Raw genomic sequence first — 21,254 nt, forward strand, 5'->3', positions numbered from 1 at the left:
ACACAACACACACAGTATACACACAGTATACACACAACACACACAGTATACACACAGTATACACGCAACACACACACAGTATACACACAGTATACACGCAACACACACACAGTATACACACAGTATACACGCAACACACACACAGTATACACACATACAACACACACAGTATACACACAGTATACACGCAACACAGTATACACACAACACACACAGTATACACACAATACACAACACACAGTATACACAACATACACACAGTATACACACAACACACAGTACACAACAGTACACAACACACAGTATACACAACATACACACAGTATACACGCAACACAGTATACACACAACACACAGTATACACACAACACACAGTATACACACAACACACAGTATACACACAACACACAGCACACACTGCACACGTACGGGGAGACCCAGGACCGGTTCAAAACATTCGCCACTTTTTGTTGTTGCTGATCGTGAGCGCGAATCGGCGGCACTCAATCCGCCGATTCGCGCTGCCGATGATGCGAATCTCGTTAACAGCGCTAATTAATAAAAACACGAAGCAACCGACCAATCAACTGGCCGGCTAACGAGCTGTGTGCACGTGTTGTTCGCCTTAACACGTTCGCATGAACACCTCTTCCCCCCTCTCTCTCTCTCCCCAAAACCACGTGGAGGAACCCACCACTGGGCGCCGCCATGATGCCCCGAAAGCCGCCGAGATGTCGCTGGGCGCCTCCGTGACGTCACCGGAGAGGATAGAGAGATATGACGTCACGCCGCACGAAGAACATGACGTCACGCCCCACGACAGAACATGACGTCAGGCGGTTATGAATTTCATTCGTGTTTGGTGTGTACGCATAATAGAAGTTTTAGGGGGGTTGGATCGCGTAACTGTATAAATGTTAGTGTAGTGTATAGTAGTGTATAGTTTAGTGTATAGTGTAGTGTAATGTATAGTAGTGTATACTGTATAGTGTATAGTAGTGTATAGTGTAGTGTATAGTGCAGTGTATAGTGTAGTGTATAGTGTAGTGTATAGTGTAGTGTATAGTAGTGTATAGTGTAGTGTATAGTGTAGTGTATAGTAGTGTATAGTGTAGTGTATAGTAGTGTATAGTATAGTATAGTGTATAGTAGTGTATAGTGTAGTGTATAGTGTAGTGTATAGTAGTGTATAGTGTAGTGTATAGTGTAGTGTATAGTAGTGTATAGTGTAGTGTATAGTAGTGTATAGTATAGTGTATAGTAGTGTATAGTGTAGTGTATAGTGTAGTGTATAGTGTAGTGTATAGTAGTGTATAGTGTAGTGTATAGTGTAGTGTATAGTATAGTGTATAGTAGTGTATAGTGTAGTGTATAGTAGTGTGTGACGTCATTTATAGACTCTTCTGATATCGGAAGATGCTGCCGGAATTAGACGGAGAAAGTGGGCGGGGTTTGAATCTTCCGACTTTGGAAGATGTCTTCCGGTCGTTCGGTTGCGTGATCTTCCGATTCCGGTGGCGGAAGATGGCATCTATATTTAGAAACGATGACTCACCACTCTCAAGCGAATGAGCTCATGTGTTTGTGTTTGTGAGATATTAAAAAAAGTGTCATCACTCACGTTTATTTTTAACACATTAGTCACACGCAAACAGTATTTGGCAATCCTATAACTTCATGCGTTCTTTACAAACTCAAGAAAAAAATTGTTTGGCCCAGTTATTGTTGGCAGAACTCAACAATCATTAAAGGTGGAACGTTGAACCAACCATTCTAACCACATCCCCACGTTGCCACAACGTTGGGCCAACCATTCTAACGACATCTCAACGTTCCCTCAACGTTGATCCAACCATTCTCACCACAACCCAACGTTGCCTCAACGTTGAGTCAACCATTCTCACCACATTCTCACCACAGCCCAACGTTGCCTCAACGTTGGTTCAACCATTCTAACCACAACCCAACGTTGCATCAACGTTGGGTCAACCATTCTCACCACAGCCCAACGTTGCCTCAACGTTGGTTCAACCATTCTCACCACATCTCAACGTTGCCACAACGTTGGTCCAACCATTCTCACCACATCTCAACGTTGCATCAACGTTGGGTCAACCATTCTCACCACATCTCAACGTTGCCACAACGTTGATCCAACCATTCTCACCACATCTCAACGTTGCATCAACGTTGGTCCAACCATTCTCACCACAACCCAACGTTGCTTAAACGTTGGGTCAACCATTATAACCACATCCCAACGTTGCCTCAACGTTGGTCCAACCATTCTCACCACAGCCCAACGTTGCCTCAACGTTGGGCCAACCATTCTCACCACATCCCAACGTTCCCTCAACGTTGATCCAACCATTCTCACCACATCCCAACGTTGCCTCAACGTTGGGCCAACCATTCTCACCACATCCCAACGTTCCCTCAACGTTGGTCCAACCATTCTCACCACAGCCCAACGTTGCCTCAACGTTGGTCCAACCATTCTAACCACAACCCAACGTTGCTTCAACGTTGGTCCAACCATTCTCACCACAGCCCAACGTTGCCTCAACGTTGGTCCAACCATTCTAACCACAACCCAACGTTGCTTCAACGTTGGTCCAACCATTCTAACCACAACCCAACGTTGCCTCAACGTTGGTCCAACCATTCTCACCACATTTCAACGTTGCCACAACGTTGGTCCAACCATTCTCACCACATCTCAACGTTGCCTCAACGTTGGTCCAACCATTCTCACCACATCCCAACGTTGCATCAACTTTCGAAAAATGCACCCTCTCCTGTAATTAACGTGTTCACAGTCTTACCTTCTGCTAACATCTCAGCCTGATGAAATTTGGGCTCACTTTTAAGCTTATGCTTGATTTTACAGATTATTACAGGATTCATGTACACGACTCTAGGGTCTTATGAAGTGTCTCTGTGTGAGTCTCCGGGTCTCTGTGCGAGTCTATTGGTATCTGTGTGAGTCTATGGGTCTCTGTGTGAGTCTATGGGTCTCTGTGTGAGTCTACGGATCTCTGTGTGAGTCTATGAGTCTCTGTGAGGATTTACGAGACTTTGTGTGAGTTTACATGTCTCTGTGTGAGATTACGGGTCTCTGTGTGAGTTTACGAGTTTCTGTGTGAGTTTACGGGTCTCTGTGTGAGTCTATGGGTCTCTGTGTGAGTCTACGAGTCTCTGTGTGAGTCTATGGGTCTCTGTGTGAGTCTACGGGTCTCTGTGTGAGTCTACGGGTCTCTGTGTGAGTCTATGGGTCTCTGTGTGAGTCTATGGGTCTCTGTGTGAGTCTTTGGGTCTCTGTGTCAGTCTACGGGTCTCTGTGTGAGTCTACGGGTCTCTGTGTGAGTCTTTGGGTCTCTGTGTCAGTCTACGGGTCTCTGTGTGAGTCTACGGGTCTCTGTGTGAGTCTACGTGTCTCTGTGTGAGTCTACGGGTCTCTGTGTGAGTCTATTGGTCTCTGTGTGAGTCTACGGGTCTCTGTGAGTCTACGAGTCTATGTGTGAGTCTACGGGTCTCTGTGTGAGTCTATGGGTCTCTGTGTGAGTCTATGGGTCTCTGTGTGAGTCTATATGGGTCTCTGTGTGAGTCTACGGGTCTCTGTGTGGGTCTACGGGTCTCTGTGTGAGTCTATGGGTCTCTGTGTGAGTCTGTGGGCCTCTCTGTGGGTATGGGTCTCTGTGTGAGTCTATGGTTCTCTGTGTGAGTCTATGAGTCTCTGTGTGAGTCTATGGGTCTCTGTGTACGTCTATGGTTCTCTGTTTGAGTCTATGAGTATGTGTGTGAATCTATGGGTGTGTGTGTGAGTCTATGGTTCTCTGTGTGAGTCTATGAGTCTTTGTGTGAGTCTATGTGTCTTTGTGTGAGTTTACGAGTTTCTGTGTGAGTCTATGAGTCTCTGTGCGAGTCTATGAGTCTCTGTGAGTCTACGGGTCTTTGTGTGAGTTTACGAGTTTCTGTGTGAGTCTATGAGTCTCTGTGAGTCTACGAGTCTATGTGTGAGTCTATGGGTCTCTGTGTGAGTTTACGAGTCTCTGTGTGAGTCTATGGGTCTTCGTGTGAGTCTATGGGTCTCTGTGTGAGTTTACGAGTCTCTCTGTGAGTCTATGGGTCTCTATGTGAGTCTATGGGTATCTCTGTGAGTATATGAGTCTCTGTGTGAGTTTATGGGTCTCTGTGCGAGTTTACGAGTCTCTGTGTGAGTCTATGGGTCTCTGTGCGAGTTTACAAGTCTCTGTGTGAGTCTATGGGTCTCTGTGTGAGTCTATGGGTACATCTGTGTGAGTCTATGGGTCTCTGTGTGAGCCTATGGGTCTTCGTGTGAGTCTATGAGTCTCTGTGTAAGTTTACGATTCTCTGTGTGAGTGTACGAGTCTCTGTGAGTCTATGGGTCTCTATGTGAGTCTATGTATCCACGTTGAACTTCTTTCGCACCGTACATAGTCCAACCGTGGCTAATTCGATTGGACTAAGTACGGTGTGAAAGCATGCGACTCGATCTAAATGCTTCTCAAAGCACTCTCTTACCCCGTGCCCCTCCTGGACATCTTTGACAAAAACAGCTTCATGTGAGAATAGGGTTTTCCCCTTTTTTATGGCACCAAAACAGCTGTGTTAAGTTGTTAAAACACCAAACTGAAACCTTTTGACGAGGACTCATGTCTGCATTAACTACAGTACTTGTGGTCAGAATGCAAACAAAAAACACACTCTGATAATAAATGCGTTGTCTTTGAAACTGATTGGCCGTTGTTGTTTTTCCAGCAGTGATCACTGTTTCATTGCTTTTTATGGCTTTATTTTGGTGATTTTCAAAAAGTGTTTTTGGTTTGGCCATGTTTGTTTGTTGTAGTACAGAGTTAGACTGATGGCCTTAATCTGAGTTGTCTTGTGGTTGTTGTTGTTGTTTGACTTGCATCCCACTGGGATTTTTGCACACAGCGTTGGTGTACGGTGCTTTTTCTGCAATATTTTGCTGTATTTTCTTGGATTTTCTGTTTGCACTCAGTCACATATTCACTTTAAGATGTTTTCTTGTTCATGTTTTTGTTTTTTTGTTTGTTGCGGTTGCACCCGATTCAAGAGCCGAATGGCTCACAGGGCTACACCTAATACATGAATTCTAGATTTGAAGCTTTCGTGACTGCAAGTATTCATATTCTTAGGTTGTTTTGGGGGGTTTTTTCGGTAAAATCACGTGACTTTACCGAAAAAACCTAAGAATACTAATACAGTAAATGAACTTGAAGCAGTGGATAGAGACCACCACAGTCATAGTTACGTCATCAGCGATGACGTAACACCCGTCTATAAATAGCTCAACGCCCGCTATACGTGCGGTGACGTCACCCCATGAGATCATCGCCTGGCGCGGGGGGGGAGGGGCAGCAGCGACGCTAGGGTGACGTCACCCCATGAGATCATCGCGGGGGGGGGGCGGCTACGGCGGTGACGTCACCCCATGAGATCATCGCGGGGGGGGGGGGCGGCTACGGCGGTGACGTCACTCAAGGAAACGTCCCGCCAAAAAAAATGGCCAAGTTAACCGCCAACCCCCTCCCACCGTTCGTTTTTATTGCATAGTCTGGATAAGCATAGGGCGGGGCACGCGCGCTCATTGGCTGCCCGCGCGGTCACGTGCGGGATACTATGGTAGCGAGGGGCGGGGCGAGGGGTGTGTCCCGGCTTATCCATTTTACGGTTTTCGTTGAGAGTGTCCGGCCTAGATTGTCCACATCTTGTCTCGTGAGGCGTTGCGGCTAATTTGTAAGAGGGTTAAAAGTTTTAACTTTTAACAAATCCCCTACCTAACTTACCTCAGTTTATTGATTGTGTCTTATAGATACATCTCCTTGTGTGACATTCCGTGTTTTTAACGGCGATTTTTGGTTTTTGGTGGTCGATTTGAGAAGAAGACGCCGTTGGAACTTGAAGAGAAACTGAGGTAAATAATGAAACTTGTTACATTTTAGTTTTTTTTTGGGGGGGGGGGGGCATAAAAGTCTTTCGTGTGTATCTTTCGAGCGAATGTTCGCGTCTCTGAAGATGTTTTTAAACTTTTAAGTACATTTCAAAGCGGTTTGGATCGCTGTGAGATGTGTATACTTGTGTGTATTTCTTAACGTAGCCATAATGCTATGCTTGTGTATATTTACCGGTGTGATAAACCAAGTTAAAGTGCGTTGTACGGATGTATTACCATACCACCGTGGTAAACTATGGTCAAACAAACCCCGTGAACGACGCGGCCTTGCGAAGGCTTTTGCCCGCAGAAGTACATTAACAAAAGCGCTAAACAACACAAACTAATCCATAATACAGTTTTTTGGGGGGGTTCGATCGCGTAAATATAAATGTGTTTGTTAAACCCGACAGACGATTAGTCAAAGGTGTGTCGCGTAAACGAAACGTGCCAATTCGTTACTAACGCCGGTTGTGTTGGAGAGCAAATACACAAAGCCTACGTGTTAAACACAATAATATACGCAGAGTATTACACAATTGTTACTATTAGCAACTGTTACTACACAAGTTTACATGTCTACACGGTGTATAAAGGTCCTATAACAACGCCCTTACCCATCGGACGTTATAGTATATAATTTTTTCCACCTTAAAACTCATTAATGTGTTGTGTTATAATAATTGTTATTGTTGCAATTTGTACGCGAAATGTCGCTCCAAACTCTCTGTTTACCGTACCCGGTCTGCTACAATTATTTACTACCAACGCCTTACTTTATTAGGGGACAATATAGGCACGTAAAGTAAAATAAAGTTGTATAGATTGGCTGTAATGATTACTACTAACGGCTACTTTATTGAGGGACGATATTGGCAAGTAAAATAAAGTTGTATCGATCGTCTGTAATGATTACTACTAATGCCTATTTCATTAAGGGACGATATTGGCACATAAAGTTAAATAAAGTATCGATTGTCTAATGATTACTACCAATGCCTACGTTATTAAGGGACGATATTGGCACATAAAATGAAGTTGTATCGATTGGCTGTAATGCACGCCGATGCCTACTTTGTTTAGGAGGCCATGCAGGCACTTGAAGTAAGAAAACACACATTCAATCGATTGACTACGATGCTTTACTACCAATGCCCACCTTACCGAGGCATTGTTTTGAAGGTCAAAGTGACTATTGCGGTTGCCTTGTTGGACATGTGGAATGTCTCGGAGGAAAGGCAAGAGTGTCAAGCAGGCCAATCATCGCCCCATTGCATCCGAGAGAAAAAATTGTAGCGGGTGTAAGTCCTGCTTATATAGATACAATGTCAGAATTGGGGGAAATCCGATGAGTTACAAAGCTATTTTTCCCCACATATGTCCAGTAGGGGGCAGCGACAATCAATACAAACAACGATATGAGTGAGTTACTCTTTGGTTCTTTCGGTAAAGTCACGTATAAAGAAAAAATAATAAATTAAATAATAGCATACGACGTTTCGATTGCAACACAAGCAAGCTCCAAATTTAAGAACGATATGAGTTTAACACGAAGGCTTTCGCGATCAATATTATCCATAATACAGGTTGTTTTTTGGTTAGATCGCGTGAATATCAACGTGTCATAATTGTTTTTTTACCCTTCTATCTGGCAACAAAACTGACACCTTTTTACAAGGAGTCATGTTTGCATAGACCACAATATCTGCAGTCATAATACAAACAAAAGAACATAACTCTGATAATCTATGCACTGTCCTTGAAGTTGATTGGTCCACACCCGAGACAGCTTTCCTTAGAGCCTAGTCTCACATGGTGTTGGACCAAGGACAGTGCACATTATCAGAGTTATGTCTTTTGTTTGTATTATGACTGCAGGTATTGCGGTCTATGCAAACATGACTCCTTGTAAAAAGGTGTCAGTTTTGTTGCCAGATAGAAGGGTAAAAAAACAGTTATCATATTTTTACTGGCAAATGAGGTTCCCATAGTGTATAAACGTGTCGTTAAACCTGCTGTATCGGTGTGCTGTATTCGCAACGAATTGGAATTTTCTGTTTACGTGACAAACGTTACCACCATCCTGATTTCGTCGCTTCATCTTCTTCCTCTTCTCCCCCCCCCTAACCGGGTGACTAGGAGATGTTAACCACCTCGCCTGGTACACAGGAGGTCGTGGGTTCGATCCCGACCCTGACACCTGCTGCTGTATATTTGGACTTTGCGTTTCTCATCATCATCACGGTGACTAGGAGATGTTAACTACCTCGCCTGGGATACAGGAGGTCGTGGGTTCGATCCCGACCCTGACGCCTGCTGCTGTATATTTGGACTTTGCGTTTCTCATCATCATCACGGTGACTAGGAGATGTTAACCACCTCGCCTGGTACACAGGAGGTCGTGGGTTCGATCCCGACCCTGACGCCTGCTGCTGTATATTTGGACTTTGCGTTTCTCATCATCATCACGGTGATTAGGAGATGTTAACTATCTCGCCTGGGATACAGGAGGTCGTGGGTTCGATCCCGACCATGACGCCTGCTGCTGTATATTTGGACTTTGCGTTTCTCATCATCATCATCACGGTGACTAGGAAATGTTAACCACCTCGCCTGGTAGACAGGAGGTCATGGGTTCGATCCCGACCATGACGCCTGCTGTATATTTGGAGTTTGCGTTTCTCATCATCATCACGGTGACTAGGAGATGTTAACCACTTCGCCTGGTAGACAGGAGGTCATTGGTTCGATCCCGACCATGACGCCTGCTGTATATTTGGAGTTTGCGTATTTCATCATCATCACCACGGTGGCTAGGAGATGTTAACCACGTCGCCTGGTATACAGGAGGTCATTGGGTTCGGGCCCTGTCCTGACGCCTGCTGTATATTTGGAGTTTGCGGTGTCTCTCTTTCCCCGTGGTCGCGTATTTAATTACCAATTGCTTAATGGTGGCAGCCATTCATCTGACCCATAGGTAGGAGCCATCTCAAGCCAGAGGACGAGAGGACTCTAGCCGCCACGCATATAAAGGATTTATAGTGAAAAACTTTGTTTTACGGGTTAATTTTTTAAGTTTCATTATGATGTTTCCTGCCCTGGGCAACTTCCTTTCCTCGCGGTTCTTGTGGTCCCTAATTAAATGTCCCCCGGTCCACGTGGTTCTCTTTCGGTGCGTGTTCCTCTTTCTGCCGCTTTCGCACTAATTCCGAGCACGCCTCTAACCCCAACCGACCTCTACGCTTCCTTGCAACTTCTTCGTTCATCGATCCTCGTGATCCGCGATCTGTACGGCGTAGCCGACAGTACGCGCTGATTGAAAATGTTCTTCCTGAGGAAAGTTGCTTTGCATTATCAAGTTACACATTCTCACGTCCCCTATGCCTTTTGTGTCCTCAAGTTCCTGTTTTTTTTTACCCTATGCGTATCCCCCCCCCCATCGCGTGCCTCAGTCCCTGTGTGTGTGCGCTTCAAAGTTCCCAGAGCCTTGCACAAGCACCATGGTGACTTCACCGCCGCCTAGTGGCGACTGTTTATTGGTGCGTGTCCCACAGAGGTCGCAACCGGGTACCCGATACCCGTACCCTACCCGATACCCGGCTACCCGTACCCGGCCGGGTACGGGTAGCCGTTTGCGACCCTGGTGCGGCCGGGTACGGGTAGGCCGTGAGTCACTGGTGAGTAGCCGTTTGTCACTCATTTCGGGTAGGGTATGGGTAGGGAACGGCTACCCGTACCCGGCCGGGTACGGGTACCCGTTTGCGACCCTGGTGCGGCCGGGTACGGGTAAGGAATCAAAACCCGTTTGCGACCTCTGGTGTCCCATTTCCCCGTGTTCCCGTGTGTGGGTGTCATCCGCCTGTCCCCTTTGTCTCTGTCCACATTTGCCCCAAGACTCTTTCTTCCTTGTTGCCATGTCAACCTCTGTTTTGTCTGACTTTGTATGCATGTGCGTCTCGCACTTCTGCACGTCTCACCGTATCACCCGTGTCCACCCCCCCACCTCCCTTGTCCCCAGTGTGCCCTGGTGTGTCCCGGTCTCAAGACGTGAAATGGCGAGTGGAGGCGACGGAGATGGGGACGATGGGTTTTTCCCGCCACCGACGCCGCCGTTCCAGAAAACACGCCGTCCGTCCACCCTGTTGCCGGACACCGGTAATGACCCCACCAGCAACAACAACAGCAGCAGCAGTGATAAATCCCTTGATCATAAACACAAGCTTATTGTAAGAGTAAAGTCCATTGCGCTAAGAAGCTGCTTTTCAAGGGCGCATCGGCCGGCAGGCAACATCAAAGCAACATCAAAGCATTCCATCTCGTTGGACATGAGACACGTGCTACATGCGATGTTGACTTCCCATAAAACGCAGCTACTGACCTCCAAAGTAAAAAGCGCATTAACTGAATGATAGCGATGGTATTGATGACGATAATGATGACAGTAATGCTCCGTTTAACACTTGACGACGGTGACGATAGTTTTCGATTTAAAGCTTTCGTGACTGCAGGGATTAATCTTCTTGGTTCTTTCGGTAAAGTCACGTAGAAGGGAAATAATAAAATAATAAAAATAAAACATAAAAAAAATAATTCTCAAAATAATAGTGAGAATTATTTTATTATGTTTTATTTTTATTATTTTATTACTTCCCTTCTACGTGACTTTACCGAAAGAACCAAGAAGGTGACGATAGTGATGCTACGTTTAACGTATTTGATGATCGCGATGACAGCGACGCTTCTGCTCATAATAAATATTTCCCCGCGTCTGATCCCCGCCCCGTGCCAGAGGAGAGTGTGACCCAGCAAGCGGAGGATGTGTTCCGTAGCTACGCGTACCACCGCTTCCAGACGGAAGCTCAGCACGATGCCGAGAACGGCCTCTTCACACCGGCCATGCCCGAGATCATGGAGTGTCAGCAGAATCCACTCAGGTACACTCGCCGATCCGTCACGTGCCTTCTTATGATTCATACTCTGTGGTGGTGTGATATTCTATATATGTGTGTGTGTGTTGAACTTCTTTCGCATTGTACGTAACCAACCATGCCAATTGGAGGTGCGAAAGTTTAATACCTCTAGATTTGAAGCTTTCGTGACTGCAAGGAATCATCTTCTTAGGTTTTTTCGGTAAAGTCACGTAGAAAGTAAAATAAAATAAAAAACAAAAATCACGACATTTCGGAGGCAACACAAGTCTCCGTCATCAGGTGGGACCGTCACAGAAAAAACCTAAGAAGAAGAAGTTTAATACCTCGCCTAGTATACAGGAGGTCGTGGGTTGAATCCTGACCTTGACTCCTGTATATTTTGAGTTTGCATGTCTCTCCCCGTGGTCGTGTGGATTTTTCTCTGGGTCAATCTAGCTGCTGTTATAATTTTCCACGCGATAAGCCACTTTAGTTGAGCTATCATTTGTGTTAATTCTAGATTTGAAGCTTTCGTGACTGCAAGGATTCATACTCTTAGTTTTTTCGGTAAAGTCACGTAGGTAAAAAATGAAATTAAAATTAATAAAAATAAAATAATAAAAAATCACGACGGTTTCGGAGTATCACTTGATACAGCAAATCTGGCTGTGACGGTCCCACCTGATGACGGAGGCTTGTGTTGCCTCCGAAACGTCGTGATTTTTTTTATTAATTTTAATTTCATTTTTTATCATTTGTGGCCAGATCGCATGTGAAAAAGAACTGTACAGCTCAGTGGGCCTGACCTGGTAAAATAAAATAAAAAAGTTTCAGTTCTTACTCTTAGGTTTTTTTCGGTAAAGTCACGTAGGTAAAAATAAAAAAAATAAAAATATAAATATTAGAAATAAAATAATAAATCACGACGTTTCGGAGGCAACACAAGTCTCCGTCATCAGGTGGGACCGTCACAGCTAAATTTACTGTTATTTATTTTTACCTACGTGACTTTACCGGAAAGAAACCTAAGAGTATGAATCCTTGCACCAGGGTCGCAATCGGGTACCCGTACCCTACCCGATACCCGGCTACCTGTACCCGGCCGGGTATCGGGTAGGGTACGGGTACCCGATTGCGACCTCTGGGATGAAGCCATGTTGCAGGTGCGGGTGGGTTGATTCTAGGAACTTGAATTGTGAGAAGAGACAAGACATTGGGAAATGAGTGACAAACGGTGACTCACCAGTGACTCACGGCCTACCCGTACCCGGCCGCACCAGGGTCGCAAACGGGTACCCGTACCCGGCCGGGTACGGGTAGCCGGGTATCGGGTAGGGTACGGGTATCGGGTACCCAGTTGCCACCTCTGCCTTGCAGTCACGAAAGGTTCAAATCTAGTTTAAGTTCTTGTTCCTACATCTCATCTTCTGTCTACTTTTCTTCCTCATTCCCTCCATCGGCCTTCATTGCCTTGTTAATTTTGCCCATCTGTATGTATGTATGCATGTTGAACTTCTTTCGCACAGTATGTGACCAACCGTGTTAATCGGAGGTGCTAGCTTGATGTCCTGCCAAACTCTAGTTACGTTTCTTGTTTTGCTTTCTAAGTTATATCTGTTACCTGAGTGTTAAATTATTCTTCTTAGGTTTTTTCGGTAAAGTCACGTAGGTAAAAAATAAAATAAAAATCACGACGTTTCGGAGGCAACATAAGCTTCCGTCTTCAGGTGGAACCGTCACAGCACGATAGCTGTATCAAGTGAGAGAAATTCCAAGAAAACAGTCCTTGTACATATACTGGTTGAGGGTGGGAGGAGCCAAGGTAGGCCCTGAATATTATTATTGTGAGGTTTGGTGCGGCTGAAGCACGCTGTTAGGAATGAGCCTTTGTTGTGTTAAATTATTGACCCTTTTTGATCATAGTGGTAATGACAGTGATGCTGTTGATAGAATAATGCTGAAGATATTGCTAATAATGATGCCACTAATGTTGAAACGAAGATTATGCTGCTGATGATGATGATGCTGTTGCTGCTCATGCTTAAGATAGTACTGTTGACTATCCTATCAACGATGCTGTTAACGGCGGTGCCGTTAATCCCAGTAATATGATTTATGATAACACGATTGATGATGATAGTGAGGGTGTAATCGAAGATGCTGCTGCTGCTATTGATGCTGATGATCCTATTGTTGATTTGTATGATAATGATACTGTGTGTCTGCAGCCCGTCCATGCACGTCGGAAGGCAGCTGGCCATCCTGGGAGACGACATTAACCGACGCTACGAGCCGGATTTCCAGCGCATCCTCTCTCAGCTGCAACTCACGCCTGAAACCGCGCACCAATGTTTCAACAAAGTGGCCGAGGGGTGAGCGTGTGAAAAGGGACGCACATACATACACGCACATGCGCGCGCGCGCACAAAGACGAAGAATGCCCGTGTAAATTTCGATTTAAAGCTTTCGTGACTGCAGGGATTCATCTTCTTGGTTCTTTCGGTAAAGTCACGTAGAATGGAAATAATAAAATAAAACATAACAAAATAATTCTCACGACGTTTCGGCCACAACGCAAGCAGCCGTCCTCAGGTGGAGAACAGGTCTGTCGAGAAGACAGACCTGTTCTCCACCTGAGGACGGCTGCTGTCGAGAAGACAGACCTGTTCTCCACCTGAGGACGGCTGCTGTCGAGAAGACAGACCTGTTCTCCACCTGAGGACAGCTGCTTGCGTTGTGGCCGAAACGTCGTGAGCATTATTTTGTTATGTTTTATTTTAATTATTTTATTATTTCCATTCTACGTGACTTTACCGAAAGAACCAAGAAAATGCCCGTGTAGCTTACTGTTTGGAGGAGTACCTACGATGACCGGCACGGCGTACGAAGGGGGGGTGCTGTTTCATACTCGTAGATGACGAAGACAAAGATCCCCCGTTTTGTGCGCTTTCACATGCGCTTCTGCGGCCGTCTGGAACGCTCTTTCTCCTTATAATAGGAATCCACTGGAGCTGTGCACTTTTAAATATAGATTTTAAAACGAATTTCTTTCCAACTGCTTTGTGTGTTTAGTTTGCTGTCCTTCCCCCGCACCTCCGATTAGCTCGGTTGGCTACTTACGGTGCGAAATAAGTTCTACATACATACATAGCCTTAATAGACTGTCGGGGCAAGTGCTGTGAGCGAGCACATATGAAGGCTGGCACGGCACACGAGGGGGTGGGTGGCCAGCCCTACGTCCGGCCGCCTTTGTCTCCCCAGTGGCGATGTTTTACACAATGCACCAGGTACTCATTTGAGGCCTAGCGGAGGCTGAGGACCGGTTGAAATATTCGCCATTATTTTTGGTCGTAAGTGGGAATTAAACTTGGGTCGCTCACAGATACACACACGAAGACGCATCCATACAAACATATAGCCTTATATCGGCTTTTGGGGAAAGTTCTGCAGGTGAGCATATATTAATCCCTGTACGGCGCGGAAGGGGGGCGGGGTGGCGTTAGCCGTGTTCGGGAATTAAACTTGGGACACCTTGTTCGTAACGTCGTGCGCGAACCACTATTCTACCGTTGGAGTGCGCACACACGTGCACATCAAATATGAAGATTCCCCGTATAGCCTCCGCAGGCTGTTGGGGCAGGTGTTGCTAACGAGCACCCAATGTGCGAAGGGTTGGTATTTCCAGAACCAGACCCGGGCGCGTTTTGGCTTTATCGTGTTCATGTTTACAAAATGCTAAGTTGACCACGAGACACCCTAGCACTGAAATCCATCTGCACATACAAACAGACGTGCATGCATGTGTATACAGATGCACACAAGCACACGTACACACACACAAACACATTTACCCGTGTTCCCTTGTTAGTCACGGCCGGGAATCGAACTCGGGTCACCGGGTTAATTGTGCAACGCGCAAACCATTCTGCCGATGCGGTCACCTCAACCCAGCTAGTTAACAATAGCGCAACGATAAATTGGTTCAACGATAATGAAAAAGAATTTCTTAATTCTAGATTTGAAGCTTTCGTGACTGCAAGGATTCATATTCTTAGGTTTTTTCGGTAAAGTCACGTAGGTAAAACATCAAAATTAATAAAAATAAAAATCACGACGGTCCCACCTGATGACGGAGACTTGTGTTGCCTCCGAAACGTCGTGATTTTTATTTTATTTTTATTAATTTTGATGTTTTACCTACGTGACTTTACCGAAAAAACTTAAGAATAAGAATCTCCCACCTGCTCACTCTGTCTACAATTCAATCTCCCGTTGTGTCTTCTGCCTTTACTTCTTTCTCTCTCGCTCTGCTGTATCCTGGCGGTTGGCAACTTCTCTTAGGGTAAGTATTGATGCTCCCTCTGCACCCTCTGCACTTTCATCTTTGACTTCCACCCTTGTACCCTGCACACCCAAGATTTCATCACCCTCTCTGTGCGTGCATATGTCCGTGTTACCGTGCGGATGAATAGCGTCACTGTTATCTTTAACATCAACAGCAGCTTCAGCTTCCTCCTCAAATGTGTCGTCAATAAAATCGCTGACGGCATCATCGTCATTGTGACCACGTGTCTCCCTTATCCCTCCGTGTCCCCGTTTCTGAACATGTCTCTGGTCTCCCCATGTCCCACCGTGTCTGACCACGTTCTCAGGTACCCGTGTCACTACTCCCCGTGTCTGACCGGCTCCTTGTCCCCATGTACACGTGTCGTCATGCCCCATGTATCTTACCGTCTCCCCTGCGTCCCCCGTCTCCCATTGTCTAACCATCTCCCCCATCTCCATGTGTCCCCTTTCTCCCCACGCCCCCCCCCCCCCCCGTCTCTAACAATCTACTCCATGTCTAACCATCTCCCCTGTCTCCCTGTGTTTCCCCTGTCTCCCCATGTCCCCCCGTGTCTAACCATCTCCCCCGTCTCCCTGTGTCTCCCCATGTCCCCCCGTGTCTAACCATCTACCCCGTCTGCCTGTGTCTCCCCACGCCCCCCCGTGTCTAACCATCTCCCGTCTCCCCACGTCCCCCCGTGTCTAACTATCTCCCCCGTCTCCCTGTGTCTCCCCACGCCCCCCCGTGTCTAACCATCTCCCCTGTCTCCCTGTGTCTCCCCACGCCCCCCTGTGTCTAACCATCTCCCCTGTCTCCCTGTGTTTCCCCTGTCTCCCCACGCCCCCCAGTGTCTAACCATCTCCCCTGTCTCCCTGTGTCTCCCCACGTCCCCCCGTGTCTAACCATCTACCCCGTCTGCCTGTGTCTCCCCACGCCCCCCCGTGTCTAACCATCTCCCCCGTCTCCCTGTGTCTCCCCACGCCCCCCCGTGTCTAACCATCTCCCCCGTCTCCCTGTGTCTCCCCATGTCCCCCCGTGTCTAACCATCTACCCCGTCTCCCTGTGTCTCCCCACGCCCCCCCGTGTCTAACCATCTCCCCCGTCTCCCTGTGTCTCCCCACGTCCCCCCGTGTCTAACCATCTACCCCGTCTGCCTGTGTCTCCCCACGCCCCCCCGTGTCTAACCATCTCCCCTGTCTCCCTGTCTCCCCACGCCCCCCCGTGTCTCACCATCTACCCCGTCTCCCTGTGTCTCCCCACGCTCCCCCGTGTCTAACCATCTACCCCGTCTGCCTGTGTCTCCCCATGTCCCCCCGTGTCTAACCATCTCCCCCGTCTCCCTGTGTCTCCCCACGCCCCCCCGTGTCTAACCATCTACCCCGTCTCCCTGTGTCTCCCCACGCCCCCCCGTGTCTAACCATCTCCCCCGTCTCCCTGTGTCTCCCCACGTCCCCCCGTGTCTAACCATCTACCCCGTCTGCCTGTCTCCCCACGCCCCCCCGTGTCTAACCATCTACCCCGTCTCCCTGTGTCTCCCCACGCCCCCCCGTGTCTAACCATCTCCCCCGTCTCCCTGTGTCTCCCCACGCCCCCCCGTGTCTAACCATCTCCCCCGTCTCCCTGTGTCTCCCCACGCCCCCCCGTGTCTAACCATCTCCCGTCTCCCTGTGTCTCCCCACGCCCCCCCGTGTCTAACCATCTCCCCCGTCTCCCTGTGTCTCCCCACGCCCCCCCGTGTCTAACCATCTCCCGTCTCCCTGTGTCTCCCCACGCCCCCCCGTGTCTAACCATCTCCCCCGTCTCCCTGTGTCTCCCCACGCCCCCCCGTGTCTAACCATCTCCCCCGTCTCCCTGTGTCTCCCCACGCCCCCCCGTGTCTAACCATCTCCCGTCTCCCTGTGTCTCCCCACGCCCCCCCGTGTCTAACCATCTACCCCGTCTCCCTGTGTCTCCCCACGCCCCCCCGTGTCTAACCATCTCCCCCGTCTCCCTGTGTCTCCCCACGTCCCCCCGTGTCTAACCATCTACCCCGTCTGCCTGTCTCCCCACGCCCCCCCGTGTCTAACCATCTACCCCGTCTCCCTGTGTCTCCCCACGCCCCCCCGTGTCTAACCATCTCCCCCGTCTGCCTGTCTCCCCACGCCCCCCCGTGTCTAACCATCTCCCCCGTCTCCCTGTGTCTCCCCACACCCCCCCGTGTCTAACCATCTCCCGTCTCCCTGTGTCTCCCTGTGTCTCCCCACGCCCCCCCGTGTCTAACCATCTCCCCCGTCTCCCTGTGTCTCCCCACGCCCCCCCGTGTCTAACCATCTCCCGTCTCCCTGTGTCTCCCCACGCCCCCCCGTGTCTAACCATCTCCCGTCTCCCTGTGTCTCCCCACGCCCCCCCGTGTCAAACCATCTCCCCCGTCTCCCTGTGTCTCCCCACGCCCCCCCGTGTCTAACCATCTCCCCCGTCTCCCTGTGTCTCCCCACGTCCCCCCGTGTCTAACCATCTACCCCGTCTGCCTGTCTCCCCACGCCCCCCCGTGTCTAACCATCTACCCCGTCTCCCTGTGTCTCCCCACGCCCCCCCGTGTCTAACCATCTCCCCCGTCTCCCTGTGTCTCCCCACGTCCCCCCGTGTCTAACCATCTACCCCGTCTGCCTGTCTCCCCACGCCCCCCCGTGTCTAACCATCTACCCCGTCTCCCTGTGTCTCCCCACGCCCCCCCGTGTCTAACCATCTCCCCCGTCTGCCTGTCTCCCCACGCCCCCCCGTGTCTAACCATCTCCCCCGTCTCCCTGTGTCTCCCCACGCCCCCCCGTGTCTAACCATCTCCCGTCTCCCTGTGTCTCCCCACGCCCCCCCGTGTCTAACCATCTCCCGTCTCCCTGTGTCTCCCCACGCCCCCCCGTGTCAAACCATCTCCCCCGTCTCCCCATGTGTCACTCGTCTCCCCACGTCCCCCCGTGTCTGACCAACTCCTAACTGGACATGTGTAAAAAGAAGAGCTTTATAGTTCAACGGATTCCTCCGGCATACATAAAGATTCTGATCTATCCCATGTAGAGTCTAACCATCTCCCCATGTCTGTCATCATCGCCCCCCCCCTCCCCCCCAGGCTGTTTGCGGACGGAGTGAACTGGGGCCGTATCATCGCCCTCATGTGCTTCGGCTACCGCTTGGCAGTGACGGTGTTTGAACGCGGAATGCGTGGCTTCTTTGGCCGCGTCGTCAGCTTCGTCACCGGATTCCTGCGCTCCAGCCACACAATCGCACTGTGGATCGTGAGCCAGGGAGGATGGGTGAGTGAGATTGCCGCGGCACACGCGGTGCTACACGGTACAAAGACAACAAGAGATCCCCCCATGTCGCCTGAACGGACTGATGGGGCAAGTGCTCATCTTCTTGGTTCTTTCGGTAAAGTCACATAGAAGGGAAGTAATAAAATAATAAAAATAAAACATAATAAAATAATTCTCACGACGTTTCGGCCACAACGCAAGCAGCCGTCCTCAGGTGAAGAAATGAGGACGGCTGCTTGCGTTGTGGCCGAAACGTCGTGATAATTATTTTTATTATGTTTTGTTTTTATTATTTTATTACTTCCCTTCTACGTGACTTTACCGAAAGAACCAAGAAGATGAATCCCTGCAGTCACGAAAGCTTTAAATCGAAAAGGGGCAAGTGCTGTTAGTGAAGGCTGGAAAGGCGCACACGAGGGGGTGGGTGGCCAGCACCATGCCCAGCTGACTTTATTTCCCGAGTGGCGATGTTCACACACCGTACCAGGTAACCATTTGAAGCCGAGTCGACTTAGGGGAGGTCCAGGACCGGTCCAAGATTACACTGGTCAACAAAAAAAAAAAAATTCTGGCCTGCACTTTTGCAGCTGTTCTAGGCTAATTTCAGGGTGCCGATTCCAAATCTGATCATTTTTATGCTATCGGCATACCCCATTTTCATTGATTTTACCCGAAATTAACTCCGTCACTTATGATTGCAAGTTGTTGCGAGTCAGTGACTGCTTTAGTGTTAAAATATGTTGCTGTATTTTTAGGATAGTGTGTTTATAATATCATTTTATGTAGATATCCACATTTATTTAATATTTTTCTTCTGCAATTTTTATTGAAAATGCAATATTTGATATTTCAAAAACCTGATGTGATGGACAAAAACTGATGCCAGATTTGGAATCAGCACCCCCCCAAAATTACCTTAAACCCGTTGGAATACCTTATGCCAGAAAAAGTGTGGTGACCAGTGTTTTTATTCATCATCGGTGTTGGCCATGAGCGGGTTCGAAGCGCAGCACGCTAACTGCGACACTACCGCTCCCCGCAAGTACACAGCACGCACAGCACTGAGTGTGCAGCACACACCATGATACGGTACATCAATCACCAAGGGGAGGGGGGTGGATTTGGGTGAGATCACAGCCCGCGAAGCAGCATGCAGTGCACAAACACAGCAGTACACGCAGCACACGCAACGCACATACACCCGATGGAAGTGGCAGTCAGCACACACAACGGCAGCCAGCGCGGAGCATACAACATACACTAACAAGTATAACCCGTAAAAACAAAGTTTTTCACTATAAATCCTTTATATGCGTGGCGGCTAGAGTCCTCTCGTCCTCTGGCTTGAGATGGCTGCCACCTATGGGTCAGATGATTGCATGGCAGCATTAAGCAATTGGTAATTGAATATAATATTTTTGTCCTAAAAAGTGTACAATTTTGGAAAAAAAATTTCACGAACATTAATTGTCACGCACAACGAGTCTGTGTTGAAAATGTCAGCTCGATTGGATCACGGGAAGTGGGTTAAAAAACGACCGAAAGATTTGCACGGTCCTAAGCAAGCAAGCAAGTGAACTTAATATAAAGGATTTAAAAATACCATAGTTTACAGCGTGGGACACAGCGCGTAACGTGTTTAGCTTGTTGTCCTTCCACCGCACCTCCGATTAGCGCACGGTTGACTACGTACAGTGAAAATAAGTTCAGCATACATGCACCATACAGCAAGCAGTACAGCATACAGCACAAACCTTCCAGCATCCAGCGCTCTACAACAGCATACCACACATTATTAAAACTGGATCTGTCCAATGCCAGATACTGTTTCACATTTTTCCGTAGCTTTCAAAGCCCCTGTTGTTGATGTTGTACTCTCGTGTGTGTGTGTGCGTGCGTATGTGTGCAAAATTCCCGACTCAGATGGCTGTCATGCGGGTCGGAAATTCAAACATTTGGATGTTTGGAGCAATCATCACCTTGACCGTCCTCTTTGTGGTGCTGAAAAACAAGTATTCTTCATCCTGAGAAGACCTGGGCTTTGCCACCACCACCTCCTCCTACCCTCTCCCTGTTTTTTTATTTTTGTTTACCTAACAAACGTCTACCTTAATCGGACAGGTTGGTCAAACGCAGGTTTCCCCTCGCTCTACGCGGTAGTAGTAGATGCGTTCCAAAAAAAAGGGGGGGGGGGCACAAAGCGAAACCGCACGAGGAGACGGCTGCCTGCCGAGTAGTGCACTCGGTCCACACACACACAATGGTGTATCTGTGTGTGTGTATCTCTCTGTATATTTCTGTGTGTATCTCTGTGTGTATATCTCTGTAGATTTCTGTGTGTATCTCTGTGTGTGTGTATCTCTGTGTGTATATCTCTGTAGATTTCTGTGTGTGTGTGTATCTCTGTGTATATTTCTGTGTGTATCTCTGTGTATATTTCTGTGTGTATCTCTGTGTATATTTCTGTGTGTGTGTATCTCTGTATATTTCTGTGTGTATCTGTGTGTGTGTATCTCTGTGTATATTTCTGTGTGTGTATCTGTGTGTGTGTTTATCTCTGTAGATTTCTGTGTGTATCTCTGTGTGTGTATCTCTGTATATTTCTGTGTGTGTATCTCTGTGTGTGTGTGTGTATCTCTGTGTGTGTGTATCTCTGTGTGTATCTGTGTGTGTATCTCTGCGTGTGTGTATCTCTGCGTGTGTGTATCTCTGCGTGTGTGTATCTCTGCGTGTGTGTATCTCTGCGTGTG

At 48.1% G+C, this 21,254-nt stretch overlaps 2 protein-coding genes across 2 annotated transcripts in view; one reads left to right on the forward strand and one right to left on the reverse strand.

The window, feature by feature from the left end:
• The window catches only part of PRMT3 (protein arginine methyltransferase 3), a 61,342-nt gene extending 60,594 nt beyond the window's left edge, over positions 1 to 748 (reverse strand). Inside the window, exon 1 of the mRNA XM_078882195.1 lies at positions 695 to 748. Within this exon, the coding sequence (XP_078738321.1) occupies positions 695 to 710 (16 nt within the window). The 5' untranslated portion in view covers positions 711 to 748. The remainder of the gene's footprint in view (positions 1 to 694) is intronic.
• Positions 749 to 5,694: 4,946 nt separating this feature from the next.
• BAK1 (BCL2 antagonist/killer 1) lies at positions 5,695 to 21,248 on the forward strand. The gene is made up of 6 exons (XM_078882201.1): positions 5,695 to 5,962; positions 9,999 to 10,135; positions 10,770 to 10,914; positions 13,119 to 13,262; positions 18,321 to 18,504; positions 20,428 to 21,248. The coding sequence occupies exons 2-6, from the start codon at positions 10,033 to 10,035 to the stop codon at positions 20,530 to 20,532; spliced, it is 681 nt and encodes a 226-aa protein (XP_078738327.1). The 5' UTR covers positions 5,695 to 5,962; positions 9,999 to 10,032; the 3' UTR covers positions 20,533 to 21,248.
• Positions 21,249 to 21,254: the final 6 nt, after the last annotated feature.

This window comes from Lampetra fluviatilis, chromosome 64 (genome assembly GCF_964198595.1).
Source record: "Lampetra fluviatilis chromosome 64, kcLamFluv1.1, whole genome shotgun sequence".
NCBI lineage: Eukaryota > Metazoa > Chordata > Hyperoartia > Petromyzontiformes > Petromyzontidae > Lampetra > Lampetra fluviatilis.